The sequence below is a fragment of the Phaseolus vulgaris genome, chromosome 3 (genome assembly GCF_051622355.1).
Source record: "Phaseolus vulgaris cultivar YP4 chromosome 3, ASM5162235v1, whole genome shotgun sequence".
Taxonomy (NCBI): Eukaryota; Viridiplantae; Streptophyta; class Magnoliopsida; order Fabales; family Fabaceae; genus Phaseolus; species Phaseolus vulgaris.
The window spans coordinates 6,294,668-6,319,542 of NC_143500.1; the positions used below are offsets into that span (position 1 = coordinate 6,294,668).

General features: G+C 29.4%; 2 protein-coding genes across 2 annotated transcripts; one reads left to right on the forward strand and one right to left on the reverse strand.

Annotated features, from left to right (window-relative positions):
* Positions 1 to 755: 755 nt before the first annotated feature.
* Positions 756 to 4,748, forward strand: LOC137806346 (uncharacterized). The gene is made up of 7 exons (XM_068606395.1): positions 756 to 1,419; positions 1,531 to 1,720; positions 2,507 to 2,610; positions 2,740 to 2,842; positions 2,935 to 3,215; positions 3,664 to 3,969; positions 4,175 to 4,748. The coding sequence occupies exons 1-7, from the start codon at positions 877 to 879 to the stop codon at positions 4,535 to 4,537; spliced, it is 1,890 nt and encodes a 629-aa protein (XP_068462496.1). The 5' UTR covers positions 756 to 876; the 3' UTR covers positions 4,538 to 4,748.
* Positions 4,749 to 13,468: 8,720 nt separating this feature from the next.
* LOC137805769 (agamous-like MADS-box protein AP1) lies at positions 13,469 to 17,591 on the reverse strand. Its single transcript, XM_068605692.2, has 8 exons — positions 17,111 to 17,591; positions 15,856 to 15,934; positions 15,495 to 15,559; positions 15,276 to 15,375; positions 15,152 to 15,193; positions 14,944 to 14,985; positions 14,031 to 14,146; positions 13,469 to 13,806 (listed from the first exon to the last, which is right to left on the reverse strand). The coding sequence occupies exons 1-8, from the start codon at positions 17,293 to 17,295 to the stop codon at positions 13,707 to 13,709; spliced, it is 729 nt and encodes a 242-aa protein (XP_068461793.1). The 5' UTR covers positions 17,296 to 17,591; the 3' UTR covers positions 13,469 to 13,706.
* Between the last annotated feature and the right edge of the window lie 7,284 nt (positions 17,592 to 24,875).

Consider the following 24,875-nt stretch of genomic DNA (forward strand, 5'->3'; position numbering starts at 1 on the left):
TAAATAAATATAGAAAATAAAAACAGCAATAAAAAATAAAACAAGAAATAAGTAAAGAATGATAATAAAAACTAAAAACAGAAAAGATATAAAATAAAATAAAATAAAGATAGAAGATATAAAAAAATCAAATCAAAACAAGATAAAGAAAAGATATATAAAGGATAAGAATAAATAAAGATAAAAAATATAAAGAAAGAAAATAAGAATAAATAAAAACAAAATAAAGATTATTAATTGATTTTGATTTATTAGATTTGATTTGATAATATACAGATTTGATTTGATAATATATATATTAATAAAAGAAAATCTTTAAATAAATGATTTTTTGTGAGAAATTTTTTATAAAACAATTATTTAGTTATAAAATTATTATCCAAAAACAATTATACCAACCGCTCTATAATTTGTTTTCTGTAATTTGTTATAAAATCTGAAGAAATAATAATATATTTTATTGAAATTAAAAAATTGTTTGATATAATTGTTTTGTAATTATTTTTTTAAAATAATGTAAAAAAATTTGCTTTAATAACTCCTCATTTAAAATAACAACAGAATCGAAACAGAATAATAAAATAAAATATTATATAAAAGATTGTGTATATAAAAACAGATATATTGGTATCCCCGCATAGATTTGGTTAACAATTCAATCAAAATAAAAATAGAATAATAAAATAAAATATTAGATAAGAATAAAATATAGATAAATTTGTGTATATAAAAACAAAACAGATATATTGGGATCCTTTGGTTGGTTGAATTGTTGTCTTCATTGTCACTGTATTGCATATTTCGTTTTCCCATTCACAGTTCATTTTTACGTATCGGCGTGGTGGTAGGAGTGATTCAGAAGACAGAAGTAGCATTATGGATCGCAGTGGGAGGCATGCTTCAGAAGAAGATTACAGTGAGCTCACCATGAAATCAGATAGGTATAGTGATAGGGATTGGAGACAAAGAGTTGAAAGGAATAATGACAATGATAAGGGTGTGAACATGCAGCAAGAAGTAAGTAGAAAGAAAGAGCATGGAAATGGAACAACGATCCCAGGTGTTTACATTCCCCCCTTTAAGATGGCCATGATGATGAAAGAAGTTCAGGATAAAAGTAGTGCAGAATATCAAAGGTTAACTTGGGAGGCTCTCAGAAAGACCATAAACGGCCTTGTAAATAAGGTTAATGCTACAAACATAAAAAATATAATTCCTGAATTGTTTTCGGAAAACCTGATCAGAGGAAGGGGACTCTTTTGTCGGTCATGTATGAAGTCACAGATGGCTTCTCCAGTTTTTACAGATGCTTTTGCTGCCTTGGTTGCTGTTGTTAATACAAAGTTCCCTGAGGTGGGGGATCTTTTGCTTAGAAGGATTGTTTTGCAGCTCAAGAGGGCTTATAAGCGTAATGACAAGGTATGTGATTATTCTTCTTATTCTTAGATCAACTTTTGCTTCTAATTTACTTTTATTTGCCTTTTGTTTTGCTACTGATTTGTTTTTTTCTTTGTCTTTCATCGTTTATAGCCTCAATTACTAGCAGCTGTTAAATTTATAGGGCATCTGGTGAATCAGCAAGTAGCTCATGAGATTATTGCTCTTGAGTTACTCACAGTTTTACTCGAGAAACCTTCTGATGATAGTGTTGAAGTAGCTGTTGTTTTTGTGACAGAATGTGGTTCAATACTGCAGGATCTCTCACCTAAGGGCCTTCATGGTGAGTATTCCCTCACACTATATGGCAACAGTGTGCTTAGGTTTCTATTTGTAAATATGATAACTTTTTTTTCCATTTGTCTTTTATTGTTTCCTTGCACTTCATTTTACATCAGAAACCACTTTTTTTCTGCTTCATTGTATTAACTACTCTAGGATAGCACTGTAGAGCTAAGTAAATGATTTTTGGGTTAAGTTTATCTCATCTGCAAAAGAGGGGAAAGACTGGAATCAACGGTTTTAAAATTCCAGTTGCATGAAATCGTGTTAGAGATTGAGGCTGGATAGATTAAGGAAACAAATTAGATCAAAGGTGAGTTGAAGGAATGTTAGATAATATATGGTTGCAAGAAATGAAAATTAATTTGTTTGGTGTTGTGAGTTGTTAAAATAGGAGCCTGACTTATTTACCTGGTGTGGGGCATGCAGTTCTTCTTTAAAATATCAAAGCTTTAATATTATTGTTTATCACTAAAACCTCCATGTGAATTTTCTCACTCGTGTCAAGTATAAGCAAATATGTGTTTGCCTGCTAAGTGACTATACATATGTAGTCCTCTTTTCCTAATCTTTTTCTTCTATATAATAAAAAAACTGTTCATCTAGTTATTGTTCTTTCCAAGTGCTCCACTTGCTTCAGGTCTTTTGCTGGTTTGTGTTTGTTTACATTCCTGCCTGATTGCAGAAATATGTTAATGCAAGACACTTGTGTATATATATGTGCAAATGATGCTTGAGATAGCTTTCTGTTGAAATCTTCTGACAAATAAGATTTTATAATTTGCAGGTATCTTTGAGCGTTTTCGTGGAATTCTTCATGAAGGAGAAATTGACAAACGTGTTCAGTTTCTGATCGAAGGCTTATTTGCAATAAGAAAAGCCAAGTTTCAGGTACTTCCCTTTTTGTTTGTCATAGTAATAGCACATTAACATAATAACACAAAATTCAATTCTTTTTAAATTACATTAAAGGAATAGTTTAAAATTGAAATGTAATCAATGGTTGCATTGCATTAACAGGGCTATCCAGCTGTTCGTCCTGAATTCGATCTTGTGGAACCAGAACTGCAGTTAACTCATGAAGTCTCCTTGGATGAGGAGATAGATCCTGCGATTTCTCTTGGTATATTTTGTTTTGAGAAGTTTGTATATGTTTCTAATTTGATTGATGGCTGTCATTTTGATTTCTTTATTTTTGATTTTGTTTTTTCTCAGATATATTCAAGCCAGACCCCGATTACCTGAAGAATGAGAAGCGTTATGAAGAGTTGAAGAAATCAATGTTGGGTGAGGACTCCGAGGATGAACAGGAAGACATGGACTCCGAGTCAGATGATGTGGAAGAAGAGGATGAAGAACATATGCGAATAAAAGATGAAACAGATACAGATCTTGTCAACCTTCGCAGAGAAATATACTTAACCATTATGTCTAGTGTTAATTTTGAGGAAGCTGGTCATAAGCTTCTGAAAATTAAGCTAGAGCCAGGTCAAGAGGTGAGCTTGGAATCCCTGCTAGAACTTATTTTATTTTGCTAAATTATCTACATGCTGCCTTTTTCTTATTCTAAACTTTTTAGTATGTTATATTTTAAGAACATGGTAGAACTTCTGAAAATTGAATGCTCTCTTTCTTTATGTCTGTCTCCCTTGTATAAACTCATTAATTTGCCAATTTGTATTTTGGCACTTGTTGATCTTTTAGATTTGAATTTAACTAGAGTATCACATCGGTTCAAGGTTATTTTGATGCTCTTTTATATGACCAGTGCATCAATGCGTAGCTGTTGTAAGCTATAACTATTATTAAGCATAGACTGCATCTATAAGTATTTATTCAGATTGAACATTTTCCAGCTACAATATATCGTTTTTCATTTGTTTACGTTATGCCTTCTGCTTATTTTAACTAACTATAATTTGGTATTTTTGTAATTGGTGGTAGATGGAGTTGTGCATTATGCTTTTGGAATGTTGCAGCCAAGAGAGAACCTATGTCCCATATTATGGTCTTCTCGGACAGCGTTTCTGCGTGATCAACAAAGTACAGCAAGAAAATTTTGAAAAGTGCTTTGTGCAGCAGTACTCCATGATTCACCGACTTGAAACAAATAAACTGCGAAATGTGGCGAAATTTTTTGCTCATTTACTTGGCACATGTGCTCTACCTTGGCATGTTTTATCATATATACGGCTGACTGAAGAGGACACAACTTCTTCTTCACGTATATTTATTAAGATTCTTTTCCAGGTATTGAGAATCAAACTCAAGTATTTCTCTTGCTTCTTTATGCACCTGCATACTATTTCTCGAAGTTTGATCTGTGTGCTTTAGAAATATACATATAATGAGACCTGAAAATATTTTCTGCTTCTTGTCTTCTATATTGTGTAAATTATGCATGCTTCTGTATGTGGAAGATGTTGATTAGTGTTTATTGTTTATGATGTTGCAGGAACTATCAGAGCACCTTGGAATCCAGCCGCTAAATGAGCGGTTAAATGATCCAACTATGCAAGAATATTTTGAATCCATATTTCCAAAAGATAATCCAAAAAACACACGGTTCTGCATTAATTTCTTTACATCCATTGGTCTTGGTGGTCTTACTGAGAACCTACGTGAGTATTTGAAGAATATGCCACATTTTATCATGCAACAACAAAAACAAGGTTCAGATTCTGAAACAGATGATGAGTCAGGGAGTTCTGATTCATCGGATTCTGGAACAACTAGTTCAGACTCAGATTCCACCAGTTCTGATGAGAATGACGGTGAGCGTGACAGAAAAAGACAGAGAAAGAGGAGGAGACAGTAAAACATTTCATCATCAATTTTACTTCATTTCCAAATCCAATATATTTTCGGATTGTCTAATATTAATGTTTCCAAATTTAGTAGTTATATTAAGGATGGTGTAACATGAAACTTAATTCTAAATCTGGATTAACTTTACAGTTATCTAATATGAAGTATAATGATGTATTACGAATTGACTAAGCTTGAATGCTATTCCGAATCTGAGAGTTAGTTTTGTGTAACATAATCCAACACATAATTAATTAATTTTGAAACTTATGAATCATTGATCTTCTGAATTACTCAATATGAAACACGAAAAATTTACAAATGCAAACATGCCTAAAAACGCAGAAAACTTACATGAAAATGACACAATCACCATAAAAATGTCAACACTACCACCACAACAACCACCGTCATGGTGGTGCAGAAAGAAGCTGCCTGAATTTTTTTAAAAAGTACAAATCGTAATTTTTATTTTTTTTTAATTTGTGTACCAAAAGAAATGTGTTTTCATTTTTTTTATCACAACAGAATGAAAATTCGTCTACATATTTTTAAGAGCGTTAACTATAAGATTGATTGCATTTTCTTAACTTATTGTTTTACAATGAATTTTCCTCTATTTTTTTTTATATTTGTTCTTGATTCGTTAAATATTTTACAGACGATATTAAGTCTCACCGAGGACTTAAAACTCCTAAAATAAAATTCTTGAATGTTTTTTTTTGTAGTGAGGTATTTTTTTTGTTATAAGCCAAATTTTATTGAAGCAGAAACTATAATTTAAGGTTACTTACCAAACAAATATTAGAAATATGCAATCTTATGACATAAAAAACTGATCAATTAAATAAGAAAGTTAAAGGGCAAAATCCATATACAAGCCTTTTAGGAGTAGTTTCATCCCTGGTGTACATGGAAGGTACTTTTATACTATTATTTCCCTACTTGAAATTTTCTTGTGTAACATTTCTTCTTCTCCACACACCACAATCAAGCAAACCATGTACCAAAGCACCCAATTACATCTTGTTAAGTATGTAATCTTGTGTACCTGAAAAAACTGATTTATTAAATATGCAATCTTGTGACATAAAAAAAACTGATCAATTAAATAAGAAAGTTAAAAGGCTTAATTACTAAAACATGTATGAAAAGTCCCCCATATTTTTGTATTTTTTTTTTTAATAATATTTTTTTTTTCATGTGATGGCAGATGATTGTTGTTACTTGAGGTGTCAGCTTAGCTGAGATGTCAAGTTGCATAGTGATGCCTAACACAAAAACTTTATAAAAAAAAAACATGTATAAAAAGAACCACCAACATTTAAAGAATGAATAGAAGAAGGGTGTTGAATTGTGGTGGATAAGGTACAATTTTGTTCTTAAGGACAAAATCTATTGTGGGGGGAGAATATAATAGTTCTAAATTTATGTTTGCAAACTTCTATAAATTAAGAAATTTTAGAGTAAATATTGACCCCATATTTTATATATCACGGTACAATATATCTTAACTACTACAAAATTATTTAATGTCGATTAAAAATTGATATTAAAATATAAAAGTTGATGTTAATTAGTTAATAATGTGGAATTTATATTATACCTATAGTGATTTTTAAATAATTAGTGTTGACTTTTTAATGACAAATTTTAAGTAGTGTTCGCAAGAAAATAATAATTTACCGTTAATTTTTAAATTTATTTTTAATTAAAGCAGTTAGTATCGACCAAGCCCACACTAATATCTTCTATATTTTAAAATTAATTTAATTTAGTATCAATAAATCAATATTAAATTTATTTATTTTAAACATTAATTTAATTTATGTCGGTAATATTGATACTAATAATAATAATTTAAAAGAGTGTTTCTTCTTCAATGCTTTCATTATTATCTTTATAGCAAAAATAAAACATACAAAAAAATTAGCAAAAAAACTCATGAATTGAATAGAAAGAATTTTATGGAAATAAGAGTGAGTCAAACTTCATTCATAATGAGATGTGTGAAAATTTATATAGAAAAGAAAAAAGAGAAAATGTATGTTTTAATTAGTTAAATCAAACTTACAAAAATTACAACAATCATATTTAATACGAATTTTTGGATTTAAATAATATAAGTTTTGTATTATATATTAAAAAAAGAAATGAATTCATAATATATAAATAATATTAACATTGACTTAATCTATACTAATTTAAATAAATATGAAATATATATTATATTAGTTAAATTAATTGATATTAACTTAAATAAATAAATATTTTTTTATACTTAGAATTTAGAATTTAATTTAATAAATATGTTGATTTGATTCACACACACTTCTTTTATTAATTAAAGGTAAGGTAAGGTAAGGTGTTAGAAAAAATGTTAATTTTGATACTATTAATTAACAGTAAGTATCCACTAGTTTGTTAAAGTTGATATTGAAAATTTGTTATTGAAAATTTAAAATGAACGCATATATTTGACTTTTTAAGAATAAATATGACGATTTTTTTAAATAGAATTAAAATTAAATTTGAGAATTAAAAAGATATGAATTGGAATTAATTAAATATTGGAAACGGAAAACAAGATAAAGAAATTTGGGAAAAGAAAACTCATAGACAAAATTTGATAAAAAGGTTAATTTTATATATAAGATTACAAAATATGTGGAAGAGATAATTTTTTTAATTTCAAAATATTTAAACACAGAAATTTAGTTTTAAAGTAGTTATGTTTCATTTGTTAATAGATAAAAGAAAATATGAGTAAATTTAATTTGATGGTTAAATGATATTTACGAGATAATCTCATTTATCATTTATCTTTATTATATTAAATTTAAAATACTATTTTTATCTTTTTACGAAGATGATGGTATATAGTGTATCATCTTATAACAAAATCTAATATAGATCATCATTTTGACTAATCAACTACTATTTTAATACAATATAGAATGAATAACTGTGAAGTCAGCCGTTGGTAATTTAAATTATTTACTATAAATTATTAATATATGAAATCTTTAAAACTGATTGCTGTTTTTTGTGAATATTAAATACAGGTAGAATAAAAAATGTTTAAAAAAGTTACATGATAGAAAAATAGATTTTATTTTCAAAATATAATCTGTTATAGAGAATATGTGATTATACTCTATATATATATATATATAGTGGTGGTGTAGTTAAATGAAGAGTTAATTCCTGATAAGAGTTTTCTTGGTTTTTAGGTTATTGTTGTTGATAATGGGTTGCTGCATGTCTTGTCTTACCGGAAGACACCATCCTGAGGATGAGGATCAGAGAAGTGATGATCACAATGCCACTCACTTTCCTCAAGATCAAGATCCACTTCCTCTCTCTGTAAACTCCTCTCTCCCTCTTTTATATTTTCTAAAATCTAAAAAAACATAGAAACGAGTTTATTTTGGATTTTTGGGATTCTTTATAAATAAGTTGATGGAGATTCCAAATTGACCAGAGATTAGGACATTTCATTGGATATAAGTGGGTGCAAACCTCTCCCCATAAGTCGGTTTTATGGGATTGAGTTAGGCTTAAAGTCCACTCCTTAATATGGTATCAGAGTCATTTCGAACATATCATAATGAGTGTTTGTTGGGCTTATCAAGCCACCTGCTATCGAGCTGTTATCGGACTACCCATAATATGTTATCTCACACACGAGTTTTGGTTTAGTAAATACTTTTTCATGCGATGACGTAGTAACTTGAGATGTAAGTATATTAGAGATATTAAGTTGCACAATAATATCTAAAATTGAAACTTTTATTAAAAAATAGAAAGGAGTTTATTTTATTTTTCATTTTTATCTCATGAAATTTGTTCAAATGGGGAGTTAAATTGATTATTTTTGTTTTGGTGTTGTTGGCAGACATACGGGTATGATAAGTTATATGCGGCGGAAGGTGGTGGAATCAACCGTCGTCCGAGCTTTTCAGAATACACTCATACTCTATACTCTACATCCTCCACCGCCGACGAGGATGTCTGTCCTACATGTTTTGAAGGTGATTATTATTATTATTATTTAATTAAATTTTAAGTTATATGTGAATTTAAATCATTTTAATTTGAATTCTTATTAAAAAATCTGATAATAAAAATAGTAGTGATGGTGATGAAGACGATGATTTGTTACTTATTATAGTTGATAATTTCAAAACTGTTACTTGTTTTTCAACACCTCTTCGATACAGGTAAAACAAAAATAATAATACTATCATTATAAAATCTCATTTAATAATTATTAAACAAATAAAATATTCTTATTTTATATTAATTATAAAATCTCATTTAGTAATTACTAAAAACGATGAAGCAAGATAATATTCAAGTTATTCCAAATTTATGATACTCTTAAAACTTAATTAAATATATTATTGTTATTAATATCTTTCATTCTTTTTTATCCATGTTTGTGTTTTAAGAAATTGAATATTTAAGTGTAACTTATCTCTATTTGATAAAGTAAAATTTGCAGATAGAGATTTACTTATATTATATAATTAATTTAGTCAGATCTTTAATGTTGGATTTATCTGAATATATTTATGTTTTAAAATGGTTTTGGTTGTTTAGTATATTTGGTGAGAAGTTGAGATTGTTAGAAAGATTTTGAATATTTTTGTTAAATATAATGATTTTGATTGTTTTAATAATATTTATGTTGTGATATGACAGAATATTGTGAAGAAAATCCTAAAATTACAGCAAAGTGCAAACATCATTACCATCTTGGGTGTATATATGAGTGGAAGGAGAGGAGTGAAACTTGTCCAACTTGTAGGAAGGTGCTTGATTTTTCTGAATCATAGCTTAACACAGGAATCAAGACTCCTTTTAAATATATATTTGTACACCATTTCAAGACTTTGATAACACTAGTTTATTCTTTTTATTTGTTTATTTTTTTTTTCGTTAATATGTTTGTTAGTGTGTTTAAAAATTCATCCAAATATATTTTGTTTTTTTTATTACTCAATTACAATATACATACAAGTTATTGATAAGGGTAAAGATAATAACATATTTAAATCATAATTTATATTGAGTTTTATGGTTGAAGTATCTAGTTATGATATATAATAAGTTTTTATAAAAAAAATTATATTAATTTATTTTTGTGTAATCTCGAACTAATATTTAGTTTGTTTAGAAATTTAAGTCGATCACAAATAATGTTGACAACTTCGCTTTGGATTGCATTTAAACAAATCAATTTCCATAATTTTGATTTATTCAAATTTCATAATATTTTTATTTTACTGAATCACCAGTTAATTTACTTTAAAATTAGTTATATTATTATTATTATTATTATTATTATTATTATTATTATTATTATTATTATTATTATTATTCATACTGATACAGAAATGTTAAACCTGATTTTACCAAACATAAATTCACACTTAATATAATATATTGTAACCATTATAGGCCATGACAATGACAAAAGAAATTTTATGGCTGAATGGTGAGAATCAAAGTATGACTAATTGGGAAATATAATGCACATATCATTTATTCTACATCTTATCAAAATTTGAGAAAAGACGGCACAATATTGTATCGTTTTGTTTTAATATATAGGCATTGAAAAATATATATGTTGAGATAGAGTTTTTGATTGTTAAGAATCTTCAACTTATATGAATGTATGATTGTTCTTTTTACATATAAAAAATTTGAATATGGGCATTGAATTAAATGCACTGAATGCAATTTTAATTGCTCTTTTTTTGTACGTAATATTCTTGATCGTTGGCAATACTCGTCTCCCTAAGTAGCATAATATTTTGCACCAACGTATGGTAAAAGTGCACACCATACATAATATATATATATATATATATATATATATATATATATATATATATTGTTGAGTCATAATTAAAATGTTCTTTTATGTTGGAAAGTTGTTTAACTTGTCTTTGAAATAATCTTTTTAGTCGCTATGTGCGTATTGTCCGAGCATGTAGATGCTTTATCAAACTTAAAAAAAAAGACTACACATTATTGTATCATCTAATAGACGGTACACTTGCATCTTACATGACCTATTGTTAAAAACGTTCATCTTATTGACGATGTATGCTTTTTTTATGCTTTATTATTTTTAATACTTAATTAAAATTATAGAATATTTGACTTTTCTATATAATATATTATTTATAAATTACATATACATATATGATGTTAATATATTTAGTTGTTAATCTAACAAATAAAAACAAAATGTTAACATCAAAACCTTTTTTCACTTATAACCTTAATTAAGAGTTTAATCTATGTTTATAGTAATGAATTACATATACTTATAAATTATATTTTGGATTTAAAATACTACAAGAAAATCATTGAATAAAAATTAATTTTAGATAAAAAAAAATAATCAGTCACTATATTGACTAAATTAGATATTATTTTAGAGACTAAAATAATTATTGGTATCTAGAGTAGTTTCTCAATTTATAAATTAGTTTCTAATTTGGTACCTAAATAACTACCAAAGTTTTAGCTACCAACTACTTAGATTCTAAAATTAGTAGTTAATAATACCTTATATACCAATTAGTGAATTAAATACCAATTTAAAAATTAATTTATAAATTTAGAAACTACTTTAGATAGCAAAATAATTTTTCTCTAAAATAATATTTAATTTAATTAATATAATGACTAAATATTTTTTGGTTTTCAAAATTTATTTTTATTTAATAATTTTTCAATAGTGAAATAAACCATTTAAATTGTGACATATTTTTTTTAAATAGTGACAATTTCATTTAAAAAAATATTAAATTCAAATGAAGATAAAGATTAAAAGAAGATAAGTTAAAAAATAAATAGTTAAAATATCAAAATCCAGATAAAAATGGATATATTTTGAGAAGGTTGAGAGAAATGTTTTATAGTAAGAATAATACGTAAATTCACCCAGATTGTGGTTTTTGAGAAACTTCATTGCTACATCCGAAAATAAATTCCAAATTCAAGTTACTTAGAACAAAAGAATTTCAATTTAGTTTCAGCATTTTTTTTGTTCTGTTATCAGAATAATGCTTTGCAATATAAAACCAATCCCAAAAGATATGATTAGTAGAAATAAAATGAAAAAACGAATGAATAGAAAGGAGATAAATAAAAAGAGTGTATTTGGTAAGAAAGAAATAAATTTGTATTGATTTTATTTTTGAACATAAGTGAATAAAAATAATAAATATGACAGATTGTTAGAAATGCATAAGATCAGCTTAAAAAATTTTACTATCAATGATTATTATACAAGCACACTTATCATTGATGACTTTATATTTTTTAAACTAAACAATGTTGTTTTCACTTGTTGTTAACTATTTTTTTTTCTTAATCAGTAATAAAAAAATCAATAAATAATAACTATTTCAGGGATGGTCCAACCCTTTTACAAACTCACATAAACTTCAACTCCTAACTCGACACCCAAAACCGCCAGACAAATGACCAACCAAACCAAGCGCTAACAAGCTTTATCGAATCAGCCGTATACATGCCAAAGGATCCAGAACCCAACAAGGGTAGGAAAAAATAAACTTCGCGGTACTTTGCATTAATCCAAGACCACACATTTACTTGCGCCGAGGCAAAAACTTCTAACACATCTGCCACTCCTCCATTAAAGACAACCGAGTTCCTATGCTTCTAAATTTCACTCACAATTCCAACCCAAATTGCCCCCCAAACATCATTAACCGAAACAGATGCTTGACTCAACCTGAATTGGATAAAATTTTGCATAGGATCCAAATGGATTACGAACGACACTCCAAGCCACTCAAAGCAAAAACTTCTAACACATTTGTCACTCCTCCATTAAAGACAATCGAGTTCCTATGCTTCCAAATTTCACTCACAATTCCAACCCAAATTGCCCCCCAAACATCATTAACCGAAACAGATGTCTGACTCAACCTGAATTGGATAAATTTTTGCATAGGATCCAAATGGATTACGAACGACACTCCAAGCCACTCAAAGCAAAAACTCCAGACCCTCCAAGCAAAGTCACAAACGTCGAACAAGTGACTCGACGACTCGTCGACCTTCCCACACAAGCAGCATACAGGGTTTTCAACCACCACCCCGCGCCTTACCAAATTAACCCTAGTTGCAATCCTATTTTCCAATACCCTCCAGGCCAGGAATACAACAGAAGGCAAGGCTTTACACCTTCACAACCTACAGTAAATCGGAGAGGACTCCCCATCACTAACCCTCCTTACCTTGCTATAAGCTGAGTTAACAGTAAAACTTTGAGACCCCTCAGCCTTCCAGACCTAGCTATCCACCCCTCCCACATCCATCTTCACCCCTTGCAACAACTAACTCAACTGCTCCTCCAACAACTTCTCCCAATCAAAGAGGGATCTACGCCAGCACAGATGCCAAATCCAAACACCATTAGACCAATTCCCGAACTCGGCCACCTTAGCAGCTTTAGCCGTGCTAAGCGAATATAATCTCAGAAACATTCCCTTCAGAGCACCACAATTCAACCAGTTGTCCTCCCAGAATGAAATATTTCCTCCATCACCAACTTTCCACTCAACCCTATCTTCAAAACTTCTGCCCCAGCCCTCTGAAGCCCAAACCTCCTTCAAGTCTCTCCACCAAAGGGAACCCCTGCAGGGTTTACCTTCCGCTCTCAAATTCCTCCATCCACCATATTTAGAATCAAGAATCTCTTTCCACAAACCTCCCTTGGCCGAACCCCACCTCCAAATCCACTTGCCTAGCAGGCCAAGTTATATTTTCATTTACTTTATTTACTTATTTCCTATTTCTTTCTCTTCCATTCCTTTATTCATGTCAAACACAAATAATATTAAAATCATAGACTCAACAATAGATGTAAAGCATACAAGACCAAAATAAAAAAGAAACATTAAAAATAATTATAAACATTATAATTATAACCTTCCATGAATACACAATCAGGTTTCAAATTCAATATGTTTACAACAAAACTTTCAAACTAATGTCTTCAAAGTAGGACCAAACCACATAGACCCAATAATAAACATATAAAGCATTAAAACACACCACTACTTATAGTTGTTCATATATGCCAACAAGTATATAATGTTATCCACCTCAGAGGAAACAAGTTTTCAGAAGCATCCAAGGTGGCAAGAAAACAGTGGTTCCAGGGTCAGGTCAAGACCGTTCCTTCCTATTTCTGGTGCAGCTTCTTGATTGAAACTACTGCCACTGCACAAACAATATTACACATGGTGGGAAGGTTGCAGTACCAAAAAGAAGAATTCCAAACAGGTAAAGCAATTTCCAACTAGAATGGACAAATGCAACTGCAATTTTTGTTTGAAAGTATAAACACTAAAAGATCAAGTTTGTACAACTATAAAACTTAAAAGGGTAATTAAAGAAAATGAAGAAGAGAAATTAGAACTTCATGTCATAGAAGGGTTACTCACCCTATGTTCAAACTAGGAAGGGGTTGTTGCTGTGGTAAGAAAGATGTGTCAACCTTGTAGTTTGTCTGTTCCCATTGTACAGCATGTTGTGCTACAGCCTCCTCTTTCTCCTTGATCTAATTTCATATCACATATTGTTAAAAGAAATAGAGCAATATTAACCTATTGTTGAAGAAGGCTAGAACTACATTCATAGAGCTCTCAGTCCATAATTATAAGAATGATCACTTTCTGTCAGTTACAAATTGCTACTGTAACTGTCAAAATTTTAAGACATATAAGAATAAGTTTGTATTAGTTTAACTGGCAATTGCAGCCCAATATGAGTTTATACAAATATTAAATATGATTCTAAAATTGAAACTTTCTCTAGAAATAAAATGTATACTGGGGTATGAAAACGTTATTGAGAATTTCCATTCAAATTTAGTTAATCTAAAACATGAATGAGACATGAAACAATGGTTTTGTGGTGATGAAGGAGATAATTAATTAATAAGATTGGATGCATGCAGAAACCTAGGGCTAAATCAGGCAAAAAATAATTGGTAAGCAAGGTGTATGAATTTGTATGACCAAAAGGACAATTGCATTTTCTTACGTTGTACATTTCTATAATTTACTAAAATGAGTATAATTCTTGAGGAATTTTATGTTAATTTCGTAAGGGACACAGATAATTTCACTGTTCAACTGTTCAACATCTGTAAAGTTCTTATCTGTTATGTCCATTAGGTTAAGAATTAAGAAGCAGAAGAGCGAATCTGTGAACAAAAGTAATAGAACAATCAAACTAATATTACTTAACACTCTTTTATTAGTGTCAATAATCACTGAATTGGATTAAATTAAGCAATGATTATTGTGGCAAAATGGAGAAAAGAAAAAAGTTGTAAAGGCAAATCTTGGTCACCTTGTTTGCAAGGATGCTATTCTGCTCTTGTATCCATTTCTCCTGTCATACATAGAAAATCAGGAGGGCACAAATCTCCATATCAGTTTCTTTTAGACAGAGAGACACACACAACCATTTTATATTTGTTCCCAGCAATACTTATCTTTCACTTTAGGGACAGAAAGCTAAAAATAAAACCAAGAGAAACTTGGAGTTAAAGCCATACCTTTTTCTGAAGCTCAGAAATGGACTCGTGGATGAGATCGTTCTATTACAGCATAACACGGATCAGTGCCAAAGTTACACACATACATATGAAATATATGAAAGCAAATTAACATAATGTGTACCCTCCTAGTGCGGATGTTTTTGACAGAAGTATCTAACTGCTGCTCCAAACTCTGAAGCTCTTTGAGGCTCATCGAAGCCAAATCTTCTCCCATATAGGGCCTGGAAAAGGGTTCAGTGTAAACTCAATGATACACAGACACGTGTGAGAGGATAATAAAATCAAAACTATGACAGGAAATTAAAGCATGCGTGTAGATTAGATATAGGTTCTCTTGTACCTGTAGTTTCTCTGCAAAAGGTCAATCTTTGCCTTGAGTCTAGAATATTCAATGGTCCAGTTTCCCTGCACAATGTACATATATACATCTAGTGCTTAGTTTTGTAGTTTTGTGAGGTACTGTTATTTAAATATTGGTTTTGATTCCATCACTTTTACAACATTCCATATTTCCAACACATTCATATATGCATGACTTAGTTTTTTAAGTTCTTACATATATATATAGCTTAGACCCAACTGTGTGCCTGTTGATTACACAAGAATCAATTGTCACTGCAGAACTTCAATGCAAAATAATGATGCTAACGGGAATTTACGTATTCCTGCACACAGATATGTATGTATATTTAAAGACAAACCTGTGTCTCAGAATCATTTCCTAGTAGCTGCCTCTCTGCATACGCATACCTTTCATGGCGTTCCAGTATCTTCTCCATGCTGTTCAATCATTAGAGTTCTCAATCAATATTAGTTTCCTATAATGATATCAATTTATACTCAATTTGCACTGCATATTACTATCTCTGTGTGTTGCTGAATAATATAAGAAATTGGTACTCTAGTTACTGTGAACATATTTCATCTTGTTGAAATTAAAAGTTCCTGTAAGTTAATAGCGCTATTTGACAATCTTTAAAATAAGTTCATCAAAATCTATGAAATAACGAATTTCCTCAATTTTACTCAAAATGATTTATCTAGGAGGCTGCACCAATCAACGAAAAGTAACCCTTTAATAACAAGAATGTCAAACGTGATGCTTTTGAGTTTTTGATAATTCAAAAGAAGAAGAAGAAGAAAAGGTACAGAACTCTAAACCAAAAAGAAGGTCTAGCAAATCTTGCTTGTTGAGGTGCTGAACTGAAAGGACTTAAGATAGCGAACAAGAAGACAAACATGAAGCCAAGACTGTGACAACCTCCTCGTAGTCTGCAAGAGATTCACCCCTCTTCAATTTTAACAAAATGAAAGAAAATTGTAAAAATTAGGGCTCTTATACCGGCTATGGTTCGTACTCTATGAGTTTCTAGCTAGGACAGACAGAATCTGGCATTCGGGTATTGTATTTTCCTCTTTCTGATGAGAGAAATATATACACATGAAAGAGTACATATGTGCACTTAAATATAGCACTACTAAACCATTGACGCGTGTTGTACCCCTAAAATTGCAAACAAATTCATAGAGAAGTATAACTGTATATTTTGCTGGTTCAATTTGAGCAAATTATCAGCACAACAACATCTCCTTTCCGAAAATAAAAATGGATCAACTGGCTTTGTATCTGTCTAGGCACAATCAACATAAATTATAACGAGGCTTGATATGAACCAAACAAGTATTAACAAAATAAAGAAGAGAAATGAAGTTTCCTTTAAAGTTTTGAACCCCAAACCAAAGCCCTTATCATGCGCAAAGAGCAAAAAAGATACTTCAAAATAATTCCAGACTGAACAGAAAACTCAATGCATATATACTACGTATGAATACTTACATCATCTGAATTAACGACCAACACACATAATATATTTGTTTAATATAGATCCATATACATGGTTCATATATGTATACATATGTATATATATTTTTTATAATATAGGGCATTTTCATTACCATGAATCAGTGGCATACTCAAAGAGCTTTCCTTTGTGAGAGAAGACAATCAAAGCTACCTCAGCATCACAGAGTACAGAGATCTCATTAGCTTTCTTGAACAGCCCACCTCTCCTTTTGGAGAAAGTTACCTGGCGATTGATCTTGTTCTCTATCCTCTTCAGCTGTACCCTAGACCTTCCCATCTTAGTTGTTCTTATTTTTTTTCTTCTTTAATATTTATGTGTGTGTTATATATAAACCTAGTGACTTAACCAATTAAAAGCTTTTGGCTTTTTGTGAAGGAAGGGAACCCAGTTGCCAAACAAGGAAAAAGGAAGGAAAAACGGAAGAAAAGCAAGGGTAAAAGGGTGGCAAATATGGTGAAGCGAGGGTGAGAATGTTAGTTCATATATGTTTCTTCTTCTGGACAGGAATAGAGTTGTGTCATGGGAAAGCACAGTGAGAGGAAGTGTGCAATGTTATGGTAACCATAAAAGGTGAGAAACAAAATGGAAGTGGTGAAAAAATATCTGAAGCTGGGGTTTGTTGACAAGTGGTTTTGGTTTCTGGTTTGGGAAAGGGTAAGTAGTTTATGAACGATGTGTTGTCGGCGTGTGATTGGTTTGGCAGTGTACTGTGTTATCATGTGTCGTATAGCTCTTTATGGCCACACAGTGATGATGATATTACTTTTATTTTGATGATGGAGGGCCCTACAAGTTAAGGGCTCTTTTCAAATATGGCTGGCATTGTTTCTACCCTAGTTGGGGCATAGGAAGAGGAAGGAGGCTTGTAGGAGCAATACCATTACCATAATTAATCATCACAAACAAAGAATGAGACTGTTCAAAAGAATCACACTTCATATACAACATTATACTATAAGAGAAAACGACATTGCAAAGAGTTCCACTCATTCAAATTTAACTTAAAGTATATTACTATTGTTTAAGAATGACAGCACTCTCTTTTCAACACTTTTGTTGTTAAAGCTTTCTGAATATCACCAATTCTAATGACTCTCTTTCCTCATGACTGTTTTCCTTAAGTTATATAAAGGTGAGACAAAAGAGTTTAACTAGAAAGTCACATTGTGACAATGATATTACTTTTGTAATTTAAAAGAGTGGATAATTTACAAGTATAATAAAAGATTGAGAGAAAAAAATTATTGCTATACTGGTTCACTCTTGAATTACATCGAGTTTTGTTTTAATAAATTTGGGAAAAGTTTTACTATAATAAAATGGATTATAAATAAATATTATTTTTACAACTTTTGATTTATACGAGAATGCATATTTTTTTACAGGAAATAGTTTTTTACCTTCACAAGTATTCTGTAGCCACTACCACTCCAGGACTATAAGTAACAAAATGTTTGATAGAAAATTATAAAATTTCATACAGTATATCCAATGTGTAAAGACCTATTTTTATGAGTATTAGATAAGAGGTTTTGAAGTTAATAAAGAAGAAAATTTTAGTTTTAGTTAATTTTTTTAAGTTATAAATAGAAAATCTAAGGGGTTAATTTCTTCATTTCTCTAAAACCATTATCTTTCTAAAATCTCAAAATCATTTTACTTCTCTAATTTATCTCTCCCTTCAATCTATATATTTTTTACAATTCCCTTCCTTAGTCTCATTATGAGCCTATAAGTTATAGTAGATGATTTTTTTTATTAACAAATAATAAATAAAATAAAATAAGATACTTCAGGGTATTCAAATCCTTATACGGGAAAACTCCAAACCAATCTTCTTGATACCCAACCACCTGGGGATCCAATAAACTCTACAAAACTTCAACCATAGTGACAAAGACATGTCAAGACTAATAAAGACATGATCATGACAGAATATAAATACACCATCCCTCCAAGGAATGATGTATTTAAGATCAAGTCTTCATTTGTACCAAAAATAAAAACCTCAACTAGATCAACTCGTACATTCTTGAAAACAACCCTATTTATATAATTCCAAATTTCTCCTATAATACCTACCCAAATTCCCCCCCAACACCTAATAGTAGCATGCTTCAAACCTAAAAGTTTAAACATCTTAAAGTGCATTTGTGCATCACAATGGAATACCGAAGAAAACCTTAACCACTCGAGACACATCCCCCAAATTCTCCAAGAAACCCTACACTCAAAGAAGTTATGCCTTATTGTCTCCTCATCCACATCACACAGAGGGTAGTGATCACACAACAAAGAAATACCATGTCTCAGAAGATTTTCCTTAGTGGCAATTGTATTGGTTAACACCCTCCAAGTTGTAAATTGTTTCGAAGGTAAAGTCTTTAGCTTCCAGAATTTCACAAACATGTCTTTGTACTCTGCAGGCTCCTCCCCCAAAAGGAAATTATACGTTGCCTTCACGGAAAAATCTGTAAACTCTACATCCCTCCAAACCCATGTATCATTCGTACCAGCACCCTCTATCAATAACTTCTTGTTATCCAACAATTGTAGTAATTGCTCAACCTGGCTAGATTACCACACAAAGAGAGTTGTTCTCCACCCCAACTTCCACGACCAACTATTATTACTCCAAGCACAAACTTGTGACAGAGTACTATACCAATATCTAAAGAGATGGAAAACAACCTTGGGAATTTTTGCATTAAAGTACATTATTAATCCACTTTTCCTCCCAAAACTTGACTTCTTTTCTGTCCCCTACTTCTCACCTTCCTCTGTCATCAAAATCGTTACCCCACTCGTCTAAATTCCAAACATTCCTAATGTCCCTCCACCACACAGACTCCTTACTTTTCTGAACCAGAGACCTTAAGTCCCTTCATCCCCCATATTTAGAATTTAGAATATCCTTCCATAAACTTCTCTTTTCAGACTTAAGTCTCTAGATCCATTTTTCCAGAAGAGCAAAACTAAATCTTCTTATATTAATAACCCCTAAATCTCCTTTATCTTTCGACTCACACACCTTATCTCACACCACTCAGACAATTTTTCCACTCTCTAATCCCCAATCACACAAGAATTAATTTAAAAAGTATTTTTTATGCAGACTTTTATACAACGTAGGCCAACAAAGTCCACCCGCATTTTCTACGCGAACGAATCAAATGTGGGATAGACCTATACGAGTCAACTTCATTGTCTATATTTATCAATTTGTTTGTGTTTACTTTTTATTTTTTAATAAAATAAACAAATCTTTACTTATTTTAGTATTTATCTAATTTTATTATTTAAATTTGTTTAAAAATTTATTTACTTCTTATATAAGTAGTTTTTTTTTTAAAAAAAAATAGTAATTAAAAAAGTTATTTTAAAAGTTTAAATAAAGGGGTTCATGATGTCATATATTATAGAGTAGATAGACTTTATAGAGAAAGATGAAAGAGTCGCTATCAGCAGTCAACGGATCCAATGGTTAGTTTTACGTGAAGATCATATTAATTTCTTTTGTCGATCAAGTGAGAATACCTTGTTTAAAGAATACGATTTTTTTTTTAAAATTTGCACCCAACAATTATATACAAACAGTTTAAAAATATTTATCACATAATGTTGTAAAAAATTATATGTATTTTTTTATCATTTTGAGAAAATATAATCATATAATTTTCTCATTTTTCATTTTATAATTGTGAAACTTGCTGAATTACTTAGATAAATTCACAAAAAAAATTATCTTATTCAGTAAGAACAAGTTTGGGATTATCTCGGAATTAAAAATACTTTGGGATTGGAGAATGAATTGAAAGGATTTGCATTATTGGAGAATGAATTGAAAGAAAGTGATTCATTATTAAAGGATTAAATATGGTTTTATATATATATATATATATATATATTATTAAAGGATTAAATATTTATTATTAAATGATTATTTTTGTACTATGAGAGTTCTTACAACTAAAAATTTATTTATCATGTAATTTTTTTTAATAAGAATTTATTCAAATAATTTATTTACTATAAGTATTTAGAATGTCTAAATTTTATGGATTATAAATTAAAAATTAATTTTCTGTGAAAGTAGATTGATGAAAAACCATATTTAATCCATTATTAAATTATTGATTATGATTTAAAATATTAATTCAATTTGATATAGAAATTAGTGATGGTTCCTGCTAAAGTAGGGAACTGACTTTTTGAATGTTCATTGAAAGTAATGTTATATATTTATGAAAAAACAAGCTGAATTTGTTCATACAAGTCTCTATCATTAGTATGCATTTTTTCTGTAAATTTAAATTGTCTACATCTTTGTTAATGGCCAAATTCTATTAAGAGACTTTATTATTTTTAATGGTTTTTTTTTCTGTAATTTTCTTCCAAATGTTCTATTATATTTCAAGTATATCCACCTCTTAGAAAATTTATTTATAGAAAATAAAGTAAAAATTGAAAACAAATCTACCACTGATTTTATGGATTAAAACACATTTTAAATGATTATTAAGGAATAGGTGGTGTTTTTGTTTTGTTTTGTTTTTCTCTATGATGAAAATGAGAATAGTAGACTTAACCTAAGAACCTCTACTCTACTCTACTCTTCTAAAGACCTAACAATGTCCATGTGATTTTCTTTCCCAATAACAAAAAATCAATGTTTAAAAGTATTGAGTACACTTTGTTTTCACCTAACAAAATCAATCACTTCCAAAAGATCTTATCTTATATTACAATATTTCTATTTTTAATTTTATTTTTTGTGAATGAGCATGGTAGCTTAGACTTGAAGAAATAAAATTTTAAACGTTTTCAATACACAAACTTTGATTCGGGAAGAAGACGTGTAGAACTTGCAAAGTCTATTCTATTTACACTTTTAAAATTATTCTATTTTTCCAAAAACAAAATATTTTTTTCAAATAGAAAATAAATACATCCTAAAAACATTGAAGACCCTTAATGATTTATTGGTCCAATTTTATTTAAACTGTGATTAAAGTAACAATTCTCTCCATATACTCTTTGTATTGATTAAAATATTAATCAGAAGAGTGATTTTACGAGTTAATTATTCAACTAAATCGTTTTTTAGATGCTTTCTTAACATCTTATGTCTTTTAGTTCATATAATATAAATAAAATTTTAAATCAATATTTTCAATAAAATGTGAGTTTTAATTTTAAATTCTGTAAAATGTTTTTTTAATTTTTATTTCTCAAATATTTAAAGTTACAGTTTTTAATCCTTATAAAATTTGTGAATTTAAATTTTAGTTCTCGTGAAATTATTTTTCAATATTTTCATTCTTTTAAAATTTTAGATCACTACTTTTAGTTAATATTTACTTTTAAATTAAATAAATAAAATTTATTTATTAAATCTTAATTTTTTGTATAAAATGATTTTTCATTATTATTTTATTTAACTAGCAAATAAATATGCTTCATAACTTGAATAAATTAATCTGGATTTTGCTTTTTAAACTAGATAACATAGTTGTAACACAAGGGTAGGCATAATTGTGAACTCAAAAACAGTATTCTTCACTGGCAAAACGTGTGCATTAAATTGAATAAATTTTTTGCAGGATCTTAGAGAATATGGTTGAAGACTTTTGTTCAAACATTACTGAAAACCTTCAAACATTTGCAAGCTGGGTTTCTTTGGTGGCTGAAAGGAGAGAGACACAAAGTTTTAAAATTAAAAATTATATAATTTTTTAATGGATTAGATATTTATCTATAAAAAATATTCATAGATAGATTGAGTGAATTTATCAAATAGATCATTGATAAATTAGATTTTTATATAAATTAAAATAGATTAATAAAATTATTTTTAATTAATCTATTATAATTCAAATAAAAGTTCATTCCATTCGTGTTTGGTTTTGCAATTCCAACAAAAGGAAGGGAATTGACTGTGTCAAAAGCTGAAGGCTTTTGAATAAAAGTTTTTAATGTATTTACCCTTATGTTAATTATAGCATAGATTTAAAGAACATTTTGAATTTAATTCAATTTTCATGAATAGGTATAAAATTAAAAAAGTGGTTTTCAATTTTTTGAACTCTTTTTTCAAATGGACAAATCATGGTTTATTTTCAATATTTTTTATCCGTTATACTAGTTAAACTAATTCCCACCTTATTTGTAATTCATGGACATGCAATTAACAATTCTTCAAAAAGTTATTTAAAGATTAGAAATGAATGAAATCATGTGACTACTGTTAATGTAAACTGTCTGTTTTAAAATTATTTCTATTTAATTGCCTTTCTTCAAAATTAAAAAAATCAAAATTAAAAAATCATTTAGTTTCTGCTAGGGAGATGGACCTAGAGAACTATTGGAATCTTCGTCTTCATCTTTCTTTTGGGCAGGTTGCTAGGGTTTCACTGGGATCCTTCTCGCCTTTGTGCTACTCTTTCGGCTCTCGGTCTCGGGTGAATGCCAAATGAGGGAGATACATGCAGAAGACACTTCGACGCTAAAGTCAATAAAGAGTATTCAGTACTCGAGTAGGTGTATGACGTACCTTGCTCCTTGGAATGTGTGTTATTTATTTATATTATTTTAATGAGTTTACCTCATTGGGCCTGATTAATGGAATGAATCACACTTATGGTTGCATTACCTAATTCTTAATGGTAGTTTAGTTTTACTGACCTTGGTTTGAGCGTTAATGGTTATATGTGTAGATCGATCTGGTCGTGCGTAGTGTTCCGGTCAGCTCGATCAGAAAGACCGAGCCACGTCAGTGTGTGTCTCAATCAGTTCGGTCAGAAAGACCGAGTCACGTATTCTTTTACCAATAATCTATTTGCTTCTTATTAATATTTAATTAGTTTATATAAGAGTATTTATTGTAATGGAAGATCAAATGGAAAATTTAATAAAAAATTATTATATTTACTTCTCAAAAAAATATTATTAAACTACTAGGTCTACATTATCACTCCAAGAAATAAGTTACATAAAAGGTAGACTTAATGGAACCAATTTCCAATCAAATTTCATGCCCATTTAAATGTTAAAGAGAAAATTACAGAAATTAACCTTCAAAACCTAAAATAGTAATCCCTAACACCTTAAATTTTTCCTTAAAGGTCACAAGTTAACCTAAAATAGTTTATCATCTACATACTAGAAATGTTATAGCTCCATGTGATGTCCTTCATTTCTAAAGCCATTAATCTCTATGTTGATTTATAAGCCAGCTGAACAAAGCTTCTCTTCCATTACAATAACTTAACATTCACAAAACTATATGCAAACCAAATATTTTCCAAATATATCTTTTTTTTTACTCAAATTAATTATCAAACTCCATTCTTTAGTCAAGGACAATTACTTTATTATCACAATATTTTATTCTGTACTTTCTACACAACCAAACAAAAGGGAGAAAAGTACTTCTTTATACTAATTTTTTTGTCATTTTAAATTCTCTAAAAATCATTATACTTCACACTTTTTTTTTCTTTTCTAAACCAAGCAGGTACCATTATTAAACAATACTTTTGAAATTATTTTACTCAAACGTCCAGGAAAAAGATAGGGTGATAATCATGGACAGCCACATGATTTTGTTTCTAAGTGTTATGCCTTTGGCAAATTGAGCAAGAGAGAAATTACTAATTTTGCCAAAAAAATGCCAGAAACTGCTCTTGCAAGATCCAACATGCAAGATTTTCTTTGGACCATACCACTTTAATAAAGTCTTATTTTCTCATTTGAAAGTTCAAACTGGATAATCTTATTAAAAAAGTTGAGTCCAAATTCCACTTAAACTAATGAAATGACAGTGAAATAATAATAATAAAGAGTAAAGTAAATAT